Source organism: Panthera onca, chromosome B3 (genome assembly GCF_046562875.1).
Source record: "Panthera onca isolate mPanOnc1 chromosome B3, mPanOnc1 haplotype 2, whole genome shotgun sequence".
In the NCBI taxonomy this organism is placed as follows: domain Eukaryota; kingdom Metazoa; phylum Chordata; class Mammalia; order Carnivora; family Felidae; genus Panthera; species Panthera onca.
In genome coordinates this window covers 6,475,808-6,488,912 of record NC_138344.1, presented here as the reverse complement: position 1 = coordinate 6,488,912, position 13,105 = coordinate 6,475,808, and the positions used below count along the sequence as shown (strand labels likewise).

Genomic DNA, 13,105 nt, shown 5'->3' with positions numbered 1-13,105 from the left:
AGGCAGACACTTAACCTACTGAGCCACCCAGGTGCCCCAGAGACTGGTAGTTTTACCTACATGTACAGATGACGGGGCACCTGGGTGACTCAGTCGTTTAAGGGACTGCCTTCGGCTCAGGCCATGATCTCGCCGTTCACGAGTTCGAGCTCCCAGCTGGGCTCTGTGCTGACAGTGTGGAGCCTGGAACCTGCTTTGGATTCTGTGTCTCCCTCTCTCTCTGCCCCTCCCCTGCTCATTCTCTCTCTCTCTTTTATTTAATGTTATTTAATGTTAAATAAACATTAAAAAAACACACACACACAAAAACCTACCAGTACAGGCAAGGGGGCTAGAGGAGAGAGCCTTTGGTGGGGAGACCCCAAACAGGAGGGGACACAACCGTCACTCTGGAAGGGGATCCAAGTTCTGGACCATCACTGCACGTGTCACACTGCCCCTGACTGAGGGGACCAGGCTACCACAAAATGGAGCCACTTCGAAGCTGATTCCACACAAATCCCAGAATCCCATATGGAAACCCCCTCACCTGCCTACCAGTTGCCAAAATTGCCTTGTTTGCCAGATAATTTTATATCCCCCACTCTTTTATCCTTTAATTAAATTTATTTATTTATTTATTTAGGCAGGGGAGAGACCTATATATCAGCCTCTTTGCCTGTTTTCACAGACCCTGAGAGGCAACACTGCTAGAAAGGAAATCATCGAGAGGCTTAATTAGAAGAGTCTTTGAAACTCAACCCCGAGCAAGTCACTGTCCTGAGCTTCAGAGGCTGTGGGAATATAACTGCCCCCAATTCTTCTTGTCCAAGAGAACTCCCCCTGCTTTATCGTCCCTGAACTTGGGAGGAGGGTGACACCTGAACTCATCCAAGCACAGGGAGGAGCAGAGGAACCACCTCAGGCAGCCCTTTTCCCAACCTCCTGGGGCCAGGACGGCCGAGGAGAGCCCGGGATGCTAACTACAGGTTGCACAGCCGGAGACGTCAGTCCTCAGAAGGCTGTGTTGTCGGCTTGAGGCCGGGGGCCAAAGAGCTGCTCAGCGACCGCCTTGCCATCATACTTGGGCAATGTGCCCCCAAAGTCGGCGGGCAGGATGTCCTCATCGATCTCCTGGAAGAAGCCAGAGAGGTCATCTCCATGGACAAAGACCTGCAGGGAAGCAGGGGAGACAGAGCTGAGTAGGGGGGGTACCCTAAGGCCGGGGGACGGAGGGGAGGAAAGGGACAGGAGGAGAAAGGCACAGCGTGCCCTCCCTGCCTGGTGGTGTCCTCCTCCACGATGTACTGTCACTCAGCTCGGGACCATGGCACGGAGTCTGAGGAGGGCTCCCGTGGGGTCCCCTCCACCTCCTCCCACCGTTGTCCCCCTTGTCCGGTGAACTCTCTCCTGCTACCAACAGCACCACCACGCGCTCACGCGCTCACCAGATAAGCACTGGGCACCCTCCCCGTGTGGCCCCGTGCCCTCACCCTTTCCAGCAGCTTGCTCTTCAAGAAGGGTTTGACCATGTTGTAGGTCGTGGTGAAGTACCACGGCTGGTGGATGAAGTGGACGGCTTTAAACCGGGCTGGGAAGGAGTCCTGCAGAGGCAGAGAGCGCCCCACCCATGGCCGCGGGGCCCTCAGAGGCTCCCACGCACTCCCCCTCTGCCTCTCCCCATGGCTGGAGGACAGACCTGCCTCACCACCAAAGGTTCCATCCCCAGGCCAGCAATCGGGGAAACCTTGGCTTCGCCGGGGCTCCAAACTGCAGGGAGAAAGCCCCGGAGGCCAGGCACCCCCGCCCTCTCCCTGCTGATGCACCGAACCTTGCCGTTATTTGGTGGAATAAAGAAACGAGGGGCACCTGGATGGTTCAGTCGGGGAAGCATCTGACTTCGGCTCAAGTCATGATCTTACAGTTCGTGAGTTCAAGCCCCGCGTCGGGCTCTGTGCTGACAGGCTGGAGCCTGCTTCAGATTCTGGGTCTCCCTCTCTCCCTGCCCCTCCCCTGCTCATGCTCTCTCTCTCTCTCTCTCTCTCAAAAAAATAAACATAAAAAAAATTTTTTTTAATGAAATGGTTTTTAGGTGACCTGAGTTTTTTCACAGGTTAACCTGCTGAGTGGCCTGGAAACTATTATAAACCCCAGGGACACTACTGTCATGTCTCACTATCCTTCAGCGCGCCCCCCAGACCCCCATCTCCCACCCCTCCTTTCCCACATACACATAAAGCATAAAGCAGATTAGGGTTAGCTCTGAGAAAGGACTTCTGACACGTCAGCATATACTGGACCGAGTTGTCAGGGACATTAGTGATAATCCATTTCTTGGGACAAAGTCACGTTCAAAGAGAGGCAGTGTGACATATGTGGACGGAGAACGGGATTCTAGGTCAGACGGTGTAGGTTCAAGTCTGACCTCTGCCACTTTAGGGTTTTACGACCTTGAGAAGTCACTCGACCCTCTGAGCCCCAGTTCTGAGGTCTGTAAAATGAAATGGGGAAGAGGGGAGGGACTGTTCTCAAGGAGTTAAGGAATTAACGAGCATGCGCGGCTCACTGCTGGTCACCATGCAAGCGCTCGTGGCTGCCATCGCTCATTAGGGAGCTAGGTGGTCCTCCTTTTAGGTCCTTGCCCACACGGTTAAACCAGGAGACTGGGCCCAGCCTCCCAGCCTCCTGCCCTGTGAGAGGCTGCCACGGGACAGAGCTCTGAGGCCCCACCTGGAGCATGTCCACCATCTTCCTGAGATCGGAAGCCCGGAGTCCGGCAGCCTGCTGCATGGTAAAGCCCTTGAAGTTCTCAACGATGCAGAAGCCATTAATTTGAGTCTCCTCATTCTCTAGCAGCTTCTCCAGGATGAAACAATATGCCTGCAAGATCTTAGACATAGAATGAAAAGGCTGTAAAACCCAACCTCAAAGATAATTAAGGCTTAAGGTCCTGAGGGGGTGAGCTAACCGGCGCATCCCTTACTGGAGGTAATTTGTCACAGGCTTTAAACTGGAACATTCCACCTCCGTGGCTGTGTCCCAAGAAAATAACCTTGAACGTCATATCCATGGTTAGATGCTAGGGTGTTTATCCCTGTACCCTTACAAGGGTAGAAACACTGGAAACAACCTAAATGTCCAACAATAAAGGACTGGTGAAGTTATGGTACGTTCATGCCATGAAATATTCTGGAGCAGTTAAAATTATATACATATGAATTATAGAGCAAAATATTCATTCATGATGTATTATTGTAGAGCGTGATCCCATTTTTATAGGAAAAAATATGTGTACATGTGCATGTGTATGTGTGTTTCTAGAAAAAGTGGATTGGAAGGATGTCAATGATAGAAATCTCTGGGTGGTAAATCGTGGATGATTTTTAATTTCTGTTTTTTTTGCATTTTCCAATATGCAGATATCATTTATATAATAAGAAAAAAGTATTCTTTAGTCTTTTTAAAGATTTTCTTTTTTCTTTTAAATGTTTTATTTATTTTTGAGAGAGAGAGAGAGGGAGAGAGAATGTGAGTGGGGGAAGGGCAGAGAGATAGGGGGACAGAGAATCCAAAGTGGGCTCTGTGCTGAGAGCAGACAGCCCAATAGGGGCTCAAGCTCAGAAATCGTGAGATCATGACCTGAGCCAAAGTCGGATGTTTAACTGACTGAGCCACCCAGGTGCCCCCCTTTAAGATTTTATTTTTAAGTGATCTCTACAACCAACACGGGGCTCAAACTCACAACCCTGAGATCAAGAGTCACATACTCTACCGATTAAGCCAGCTGGGTACCCCAAGAAGAAATATTTTTGGCAGCTCTTTTTGCCCATGGGTCCTGTCGTCCCCCCCCCCCCCCCCGTGCTTTAATAAAATCACCTTTTTACACCAAAAAAGAAAGAAAGAAAGAGAACTACTTTAAAGTCTTTTACACACACACACACACACACACACACACACTCAGTCCTAAAGGCAGTATCTTAATTAATGTAAAACACCATAGGTATCCCTGATAAGATCAGGGACAAGATAAGCACTTCACCTCTACCACCATTTAACTCTCTGTTTACAGGCGTTAGCCAATGCAACAAAGTTAAAAAAAAAAAAAAAATCAGAGGCATAAGTAGAAAAGGGAAAGAAAAACTATCATCTCTATTTACAATAATATGACAGCATTCTTAGAAAACCCGAGAGAATCAATTCTAAAATTAACATAAGTAACAAAAAGAATTCAGAACATAAAATTAATATACTAAAACAATAATTCTCATATATACAAACAATAACCAATCGGAAGATATAATGGCAGAAAAAGCCCCATTTACAGCAACACTTAAAACAAATTTAATGAGGGGCTCCTGGATAGCCCAGTCAGTTGGGTGTCCAACTCTTGATTTCGGCTCAGGTCACAGGCAATCCCACAGTCGTCAAGATCGAGCCCCGTGCTGGGTGTAGAGATTACTTAAAAATAAAACCTTAAATATGCACACACGCACACACACACACACGCACACACACAAATACAGTGTGGTCTTGGAGCATGAATAGACAGAAACCAATGACACAGAATATAAGTCCAGAAATAGACCCAAATATATATGAAAATATAGACTGACAAAGATCTCAAATCATTGGGAAAAAAGATGAACTCAAGAAATGATGTCAGGACAGCTAGACAGCATCTTCTTTTTTTTTTTTTTTTTAATTTTTTTTTTCAAGGTTTTTTTTTTTTGTTTTGTTTTGTTTTTTTGAGACAGAGAGAGACAGAGCATGAACGGGGGAGGGGCAGAGAGAGAGGGAGACACAGAATCGGAAGCAGGCTCCAGGCTCTGAGCCATCAGCCCAGAGCCTGATGCGGGGCTCGAACTCACGGACCGCGAGATCGTGACCTGAGCCGAAGTCGGACGCTTAACCGACTGAGCCACCCAGGCGCCCCTAGACAGCATCTTCTAAAGTGAGTATGTACAATTTTTTTAAGGCTTGGGGGCACATGTCTCCCAAGACAAACCCTAATTCACCCACCTAGGGTAGCTCTCTTAAGGGCTTGACAAGCAAAATCACACACATATATATATAAATGCAGAAACCAAAAAATACAAAAACACTAATTCAAAGGGATACACGCACCACTATGTTTATTGCATTATGTACAATAACCAAACTATGGAGGCAGCCTAAGTGTCCGTCGATGGATGAATGGATAAAGATGTGGTGTCTATATAATGGAATATTACCCATTCATAAAAAAAGAACGAAATCTTATCACATGCAACAACATGGTTGGAAACACAGAGTATTACGCTAAGTAAGTCAGAGAAAGACAAATACCAGACAATCTCACTCATAGGTGGAACTGAAGAAACAAAACAAATGAGCAAAGGGGAAAAAAGAGGGGGGGGGGCAAACCAAGAAACAGACTCTTCACTGCTGGTCACCAGAGGGGGAGGTGGGAGGGGATGGGTGATTTAAGGGATGGCGATTAAAGAGCACACTTATCATGATGAAAAAAATAACATATCATGATTTTAAAAAGGAAATTAAAAAAAAAGCATATTCTCCAAGTCATACGGGGAAATAAATAAATACATGCAGAGACCTCAGGCTGGTCATTAGGTTGAAACCTGCGCTTTCCAGAATCTCTCCCAGTCCACAGTCCATTAATCCCTGTTGTGTGTGTCACCCCCAGCCTTCAGCGTTTGGCAGGGCTGACCCACAGCTGTCACCCCCACGTGGCAGGAACGCCAGGAGGCAGTCATGTATGGGCCAGTGGACCCCTCCTGGGAGGCTACTAGGTTTTCCAGCTGCAGTGGCACACCCCAGGAATTCTCCCCTGCCCAGAAAAAGGCCGGCCTTTCCCCCTCCCCAACAGACCCTAGCCCCCTGGGGAGCCAGGAATGAGGGTCCAGAAGAGGCCAGGTTTGAGGGAGGGGAACCCAGCCCAGGGGATGGGAGGGAGCCAGGCGAGCCCCCACTGACCTCATCGAAGGTGATTTCTTCACTGTCCCAGTTCTCGATGTTGAAGAGCATGACCACTCGGCCATATTTGTCCCGACTGGAGAGGACACCAGGGTAGCCAGCCTCCACGGTGCAGCGCACGGCCTCCAGGGACAGGCTATCAAAGAGCTCAGGGTACTGCAGCCGGAAGTTCACGTAGCCTGGTGGAGGGAGAGCAGAAGAGCCCCTCAGGAAGCCTGCCCATCTGGGACTGGCACAGAAAGATTCCAGAGGCCTGGACTCCTGCCCGGCTCCTCAACGTGCATCCTGTGTATTGATGCAGGATCCTCAACCTTTTGAGTCCCTTGTGGAGGAAAACATTGGCCTATCTCACCAAACTGCTGCAGTAACCAAGCAAGATTCTAGGTATGAACACCATTTGTAAACCGTGCAAGCGTGATGTATAATCTTAAACCCGAAGACGACTATTACATTTGTGATTTCCTCTTGCCCACGGGCAGAGGGACAGGTTTTCCAGGTGGGCACAGGGTTAGCTGAGTAGGGATGGGGAAAAGACCCCAAGAGAAAACCTCAACCCCGAGCAGAATGCAAAGGACCTTCCAGATTCCAGAAGCACTTCCACCCCCCACAAACCCCACCGTCACCCACCCTGAACAAGTCCGTGGTTTGTCTCTACCACTGAACCCTGGGAGGCCAGGCCCGGGGAAGTGTTTGGGCAGCATTTGCCTAGGGAATGCCCCTGGCCCCCTCACCGGTCCTACAGTCCTACAGCATCTGGGTACATCCCCAAGGCCTCCCCTCTCTGCCCTATTGCTCCTCCCCCAAGTTATCGCCTTTCCCCTGTTCTTCAAAAGTCCCCTTTGCACTGGAGCCTTCCTGGTCGCTTTACCTAAAACTTCAACCCCTCAGTTCTTTATATCCACTTCCTTTCTTTTTCCTCATTATCCCTTCTTACACAGTCTATGTAATTTTCTCTCTCTGGTTTGTGATTTCCACCAATAGAGCATGAAGTCCAGGAAGTCAGACGTCTTGTCTGCTTTGTTCTCTGCTGCATCCTTTGGCCTAAAAGAGTGGTTGGCAGGGGCACCTGGATGGCTCAGTCGGTCAAGCGTCCAACTTGGGCTCAGGTCATGATCTCACTGTTCAAGAGTTCAAGCCCCGTGTCCGGCTCTGTGCTGACGGCTCGGAGCCTGGAGCCTGCTTCGCATTGTGTCTCCCTCTCTCTCTGCCCCCCATCCTCAGACTCTGTCCCTCTCTCAAAAATAACATTAAAAAATTTTTTTATTTAATAAGTAAGAGTGGTCGGCACATCACGGGAGGGAATTAACATCCGGGGAAGGAAGAAGGAAGAAAAGGAGAATCGGTGGCCTGCGGGAGGACCTGCTAGATACCCCTTCTCTCCACCAGCACTGAGGATTTCATTTCCTTGGGAAACTCGTCTTCCGCCAGCCAGCAGGGCCGGGGCCGCCCTGTCCTCAGGGCTCCTTCCCAGGGCTGGTACCATCCCCAGTTCCACTCTGCACACATAGCCACCTTTCCTGCCGCCCTCCAGAGCCCACGCCTAGGCTGGGGTAGGGGTGAGGGGAACGCGCTCCTGCCTGGGCGCGCAATCGGGGCGACTCAGGTCTATCGAGTGAGTCCCAGAACTGGGAGAGAGGAGCCGGCTCTCTGGGCACGCGGTGCGGCCACACTCATTCATTGCTGTCGGAGCTGAAAGGGATCTCGGCGGCCACTTAGTTCACACACCCATTTTGCGGGTAAGGATAAGGAGGCTCGGGGAGGCTGACTCTCACAGGGCAGGAAAAGGGAGGGGGGATGGAGGGGGCAGCCTCCTCAGCGCCTGGGTGAGAGCCAACACCAGCCTCCCCACCTCCCCGCTGCAGGCCGTCCCTCCCGCGCGGGCTCACCTCGGAGCAGCTCGTAGGCGCGCCCCACGTGGAACTTGCGCGCGCGGATGAAGCGCATGAAGAAGGCGCTGTCCCTCCCCTGCACCCTCTCGGCCACCGCCCGGGCCAGCTCCTGCCCAGACGCCGCCTCCGCCTGCACCAGCTCCTGCAGCTCTCGAACCACGTCTTCCCGGGTCTCCTCCCTCTCATTCAGCTCGTCCTTGGCCTGGAACAGGGTGGGGTGGAGGCGGCGAGTCACACATCGGCGCAAGGCGCGCACGTGGGTGCTGCCCTACCGGTGCCAGACTGGCAGAGGGACGGAGGGGTTGTCGCTGGGGCCGTCGCTCCCCTGCCCCCCAAGAGCCGCCGCCTGCCCCGGCGGCACCTCTCACGGCCCATTACAGTCGCAGAAAATCGGGTCAAACTGCGCCCCCCGGGTTTGTTGGCAGGAGACCGCCAAAGGTGCAAACGTTTCTAATGACGCTTCTTGGAACCCTCACACAGCACTCTGCTAAATACCTCGGGCCACAACAAGTCACCAGAAAGTGGGTATTCTAGCACCATGCCTCAGGAGGAGCCAGCTGAGGCCCATAGAGGTGAAGGTCATCCAGGCAGGAGGGGGTGGAGCTGAGACTCCCACTCGGGCTGGCAGCTCCCCAGGCTTAATTCTGATCTCAAAGACGAAGGTACCGGCAGATAGCAGCCCGCCCCCTCCTTGCCCCCCGCCGAGCCTCACTCTCCTCCCCTAGGCTGCGCCTGGAAAGCTCTTCAGCGTGCCTCCTCCGGCAGCTCTGTCCTTGGACAGCAAGAGCAAGGGGAAGGCAAAGGAGGGGGGACTCCGATCTGGGGGAGCTCATCTCCCTCGAGGTGTCCAGGGGCAGCAGCAGAGATGGAAGCAGGAGCCCAGGCTCAGCTCAGCTCCAGGACAGCTGGGCCACTCTCCACTGAGCTCGGTCTGATGCGCTCTGAGCTGCTCCAACAACCTTCTCATAAGGTAAGACCCGGAGAGGGAAAGCAACTTGCTCGAGGTCACACAGCAAATTGCAAGTAGGTCTGATTCTAGAACCCAGGCCTCTCGGCTATCAGGTGGGGGCAGCAGTTGGATTTCTGTTCCCCAGGACCACTTGCGAACCAGTGTTCCCACATCTGAGTCCAGGATGATCCCCGGTCCAGATGCCCTAGGTTCCGGCATTGACATCAGGGAACTCTGTTGGTGCTATAGTCTTGGAATAGGCTGGCCCAGGTGTCTGGTCAGCCCAGGTGGCTGACATGGCCTTAACCTCCAGGATGATGGCCCCCTAGAACAGGCCAGTCCATTAGGTTCAGGGTAACCTGGAGAGCTAGGGCTGGACCCTTCTTCCTGCAGGAGAGAGGATGCTGTCAACATCGCCCCCTTGTCAGCCCTCCCCTCGATGTACCCGGGGCCACCTCACCTTCTGTAAGGTGTGGCGGGGGAGCTGGCTGCACGGGCCAAAGACAGGCCCATGGTCCTTGGTTGTAAGCCGCTCCAGCTGGGCACGGAGCTCCTGCTCCTCTTCAGGGACCACACGGAATGTGCCCACCTGGGCAGAGAGAAGTCAGGAACACACAGGGAGAGGCCCCCCCATCAGCCTGAGCAAGCCAGGTGAGTGGGCCTGCTCAGACCCTAAATTAGTACTTCCGTCCAAAGTCACTGCTAAGGCCTCCTCCCTTTGGGTGGGGTCACGGACCACTGGGAGGTTGTGTGGGTGAATGCCCTTAACCCTGAGCAGACCAAACAATAGAGAAACAGAGGGGGAGAGGGAAGGGGGTGGAGGAAGGAAGGTAGATGGAGGGGAGACCCAAGGCACAGGGGTACTCACCCCCTCTGACATGCTGCTTCTGGAAGTCTCAGAGGCGTCAGAAAAAGAAGGGCCCAGCTTCTGTCCTGGCCTCTCCAGGCAGCCTCCTCCCTAGACTGTAAGAGTCAAGTCTGCAGCGTTATGGAAAGACAGTTCTCTTACGTCTCAGAACAATGGATCTCCAACTTTTGAGTGCTTAAGAATCACCAGAGGAATCTGTTAGAAATGCAAGTGCCTGGGGCGCCTGGGTGGCTCAGTCGCTAAGCGTCTGATGGCTCAGGTCATGATTTCACAGTTTGTGAGTTTGAGCCCTGCATCGGGCTCTGTGCTGACAGCTCAGAGCCTGGAGCCTGCTTCGGATTCTGTGTCTCCCTCTCTCTCTGCCCTTCCCCCACTCATACTCTGTCTCTCTCAAATACAAATAAACATTAAAATTTTTTTTTTCTTTTTTAAATGCAGGTGCCTGAGCCCTGCCTTCTGTGATTCTGATTCAGGAGGTCCGGACTGGGGCAGGCCTAGGAATCTGCACTATATTTTCATGTAAAAAAAATTTTTTTTAATGTTTATTTATTTTTGAGAAAGAGAGAGCGCGAGCATGAGTGGGGGAGGGGCAGAGAGAGGGAGACACAGAATCCAAGCAGGCTCCAGGCTCCGAGCTGTCAGCACAGAGCCTGATGTGGGGCTCGAACCCACGGACCGCAAGATCATGACCTGAGTCGAAATCGGAAGCTCAACTGACTGAGCCACCCAGGCGCCCCAGCAATCTGCATTTTAAAGCAGCGTCCCAGAGGACTCTGAAGAAAATGATCCTTGGGTTACACTTTGGGAAACTCTCCTTTGAGAAGGAATATATATAAAAATACCTCAAACCCTAGTTCTTAAGATGAGTTGGTCCAGCCAGGGAAAAAGTAGCCTTGGCTTCCATTCTGAAATTACATGACCACTGCAGGATAAGGCAATCCCTCCTGCTAGGTGTGGCCCTCTTTCTGCTGCCCAAAGGGGGATCCCAGAAACTTCCCAGCCTGGTGGTGGATGGCCCCTTCGGTGCATTCATGCTCTGCACGGGTGAGGACTAGTTACATAATCAAAATACCGGGTGTGTGTTCTGTTCTTTGTGATGCATTAAGTAGTTTCAAATCCATTATCTCAGGGCCAGAGCTGGTATTATTCCCCCCATTTTACACAGGAGGAAACAGACTCCAGGGAGAATAAGTGACTTGTTCACGATCACACAACCAGAAATAGCCAGGGATCAGGCTAAGCCCAGCTGTGACTTAACCGAGAGGCATGGAGAGGCAGCCTCTTGTGGCAAAAGTTGGACCTGGGTTCAAATTCTGTCTCTTCCACTTGCAGACTATGTACTTTAACCTGAGTCTTGGTTGTCCCCTGTAAAAGGGAGATGGAAGGGTTATGAAGGTTACATTAAATGATGTACACAGAAGCGATGCGTGGCCACCGGAACAAATCTCATCCATTGTCCACAGGACAACCTGCTCAACCCACTGAGTATTTTTGGAGATAGCTCTCCTGTTCCCAGATTTCTTTTCCTTTCTTGCCTAAATACCCCAGGGCCTTGAAGGAGCCGTCACTGACCCGGTCCCCACTGGTCAGTTTTGTCACCTGTTCACCACTGGTAAGTGGCAGAGGTAGGGCTTAAACCACTGCTGTAACATCTAAAGCTGAGACATCTCCAGGCAAACTCCCTAGGAGAATGGATGTCGCAGAAAACCCTTTAGGGCCAGAGAAACTTGGGTTCGAATCAGGAGTTGTCATTTACCACCTGTAAGACCTTCAGAAAGTTAGTTAACATTTCTGAGCCTCAGTTTCCTCATCTGCAAATTGGGGATACTAACTGTACCTATCAAATAGAGTTGTAATGACGATCCTATCGTTTCTGTAAGGTACGTAGCACGGTGAGTGTGTTGCTCTAAAACATAACTTCCCTTCCTTTTCTTAGCATCACACTGATCGTTGCTCTAGCATGCCCAGAGAGGCTTGGGGGATCCCAGGGAATGTCTGAGGATCTCCCATTCCCTGCCTCTGCTGCTCCCCAGCCCTAGCCAGGGTAGGAAATCCACCAACAGGAACGAAATCTAAGCTTTCTCTCTGGCAAGTAGACTTCCAAATGTGTGGACACAGAGATAGACAGACTGCAATCCTTTGTGGCCTCACTTGGGTTTTTCTGGAACGGGAATAGAGAGTCTTATCAAATTGGAGCTTAGACAGGAGAGATAGTGACTGGATACCCCCAGCCAGTTAAGCAGATCATTAGGGCAAGACCTTAGATCCTAGAAATAGAGGGTTAAAGTCAATACTGCAATTCTTTTTTAAATAAGCCCAATCTAATTAATTTTGAGGTTTTAAAATACTGGCTTATGAACTGTATACCATGAAAAACCATTCATCACCATTCCACGTTGAGGCTGTTCCCTGCCATCTAGGGTTGCCAGATAAAACACAGAATGCCCAATTACATGTCAATTTCAGAGGCACAACAACTACTTATGCAGTACATAAGTACATCCCATGCAGTATATGGGACATACTTAAAAAAAAAGTATCTGTTGTTCCTCTGAAATTCACATTTAACAGGGTGTCCTGTCTTTTTATTTGCTAAATCTGCCATCAGGTTGATCTGGCACAACATGGAGAATGGCCAGTGGGTTTCAGTTTTACAGGAACCCCCCCCCCCCCCCCCGACTCCTTACCCCAGTCCTGGGCTCCCTGGCCCAGCTAGACCCCTGCTACTGACTTACCTGCCAGGTCACCAGCTCCTCCTTAGGGCTACCTGGTGCCTGTGTCCTCCTCCTTCTCGGGGAGCCTGGAGGTTGCCTCCACTGGGGGCGTGGTCTGGTCAGCAGGCTGGGATTAATGTGTCACAAGGAACTTCTCAAAGCCCACAGTTTCCTGTTAAATCAGGTTTACAGGGAGGCCCAGATAGGGGCAAGTGAGGCACCAGGGGGGAGAGGGGATCAGCCTGGGCTGAGCTGCAGCCACCTCAAAGCCCTCTTTTGTGTGCGTCTGCTCCTGAGTTCCTGCTCAGCCATGTGGAAGCCGGGCAGTGGGGGTGGGATGTGGGCCAGCCCCATTCCCTCCTCCTTGCCCTCTCTGTCTCTCGTTGCAGGGGTTCTGAGAAAGACATGCAAGAGATAGAATTTTTTTTTTGATGTTTATTTATTTTGAGGTGGGGAGGGGCAGAGAGAGAAAGACAAATCCTAAGCAGACTCCGTCCTCCGCGCAGAGCCTGACATGGGGCGGGATCCCATGAATCAGGAGATCATGACCTGAGCTGAGATCAGATGCTTAACCAACTGAGCCACCCCGCTGCCCCCAGATAGAGGGATATTTTAAATGTGACTGTGGATGCGGTGGCAGCGGTGGCAAAGCCAAGGCCTGTCACTCTTCCCCAGCCCAGCAGGACCTGGTGTGGTAGATGTCACTTGCACAGTGAGTGGGGTCATTGGGAAA

The 13,105-nt window shown here is 51.4% G+C and overlaps 2 protein-coding genes across 4 annotated transcripts in view; one reads left to right on the top strand and one right to left on the bottom strand.

Moving 5' to 3' along the window:
- Nucleotides 1–586: 586 nt before the first annotated feature.
- Nucleotides 587–12,595, bottom strand: RLBP1 (retinaldehyde binding protein 1). Of its 3 annotated transcripts, none has more exons than XM_081795837.1 (8): nucleotides 12,394–12,595; nucleotides 9,659–9,768; nucleotides 9,251–9,379; nucleotides 7,839–8,043; nucleotides 5,953–6,131; nucleotides 2,710–2,868; nucleotides 1,473–1,583; nucleotides 587–1,152 (listed from the first exon to the last, which is right to left on the bottom strand). In XM_081795837.1, exons 2-8 carry the CDS (start codon nucleotides 9,668–9,670, stop codon nucleotides 994–996), a joined length of 954 nt encoding a protein of 317 aa, XP_081651963.1. In that variant the 5' UTR covers nucleotides 9,671–9,768; nucleotides 12,394–12,595; the 3' UTR covers nucleotides 587–993. The 3 variants fall into 3 exon arrangements, with proteins under 3 accessions (XP_081651963.1, XP_060473668.1, XP_078305134.1); XM_060617685.3 differs by having other exon boundaries at nucleotides 9,659–9,753; XM_078449008.2 differs by lacking the exon at nucleotides 9,251–9,379 and having other exon boundaries at nucleotides 9,659–9,753.
- Nucleotides 8,559–13,105, top strand: part of FANCI (FA complementation group I) — a 102,430-nt gene continuing 97,883 nt past the window's right edge. Inside the window, exon 1 of the mRNA XM_060617674.3 lies at nucleotides 8,559–8,811. Within this exon, the coding sequence (XP_060473657.2) occupies nucleotides 8,707–8,811 (105 nt within the window). The 5' untranslated portion in view covers nucleotides 8,559–8,706. The remainder of the gene's footprint in view (nucleotides 8,812–13,105) is intronic.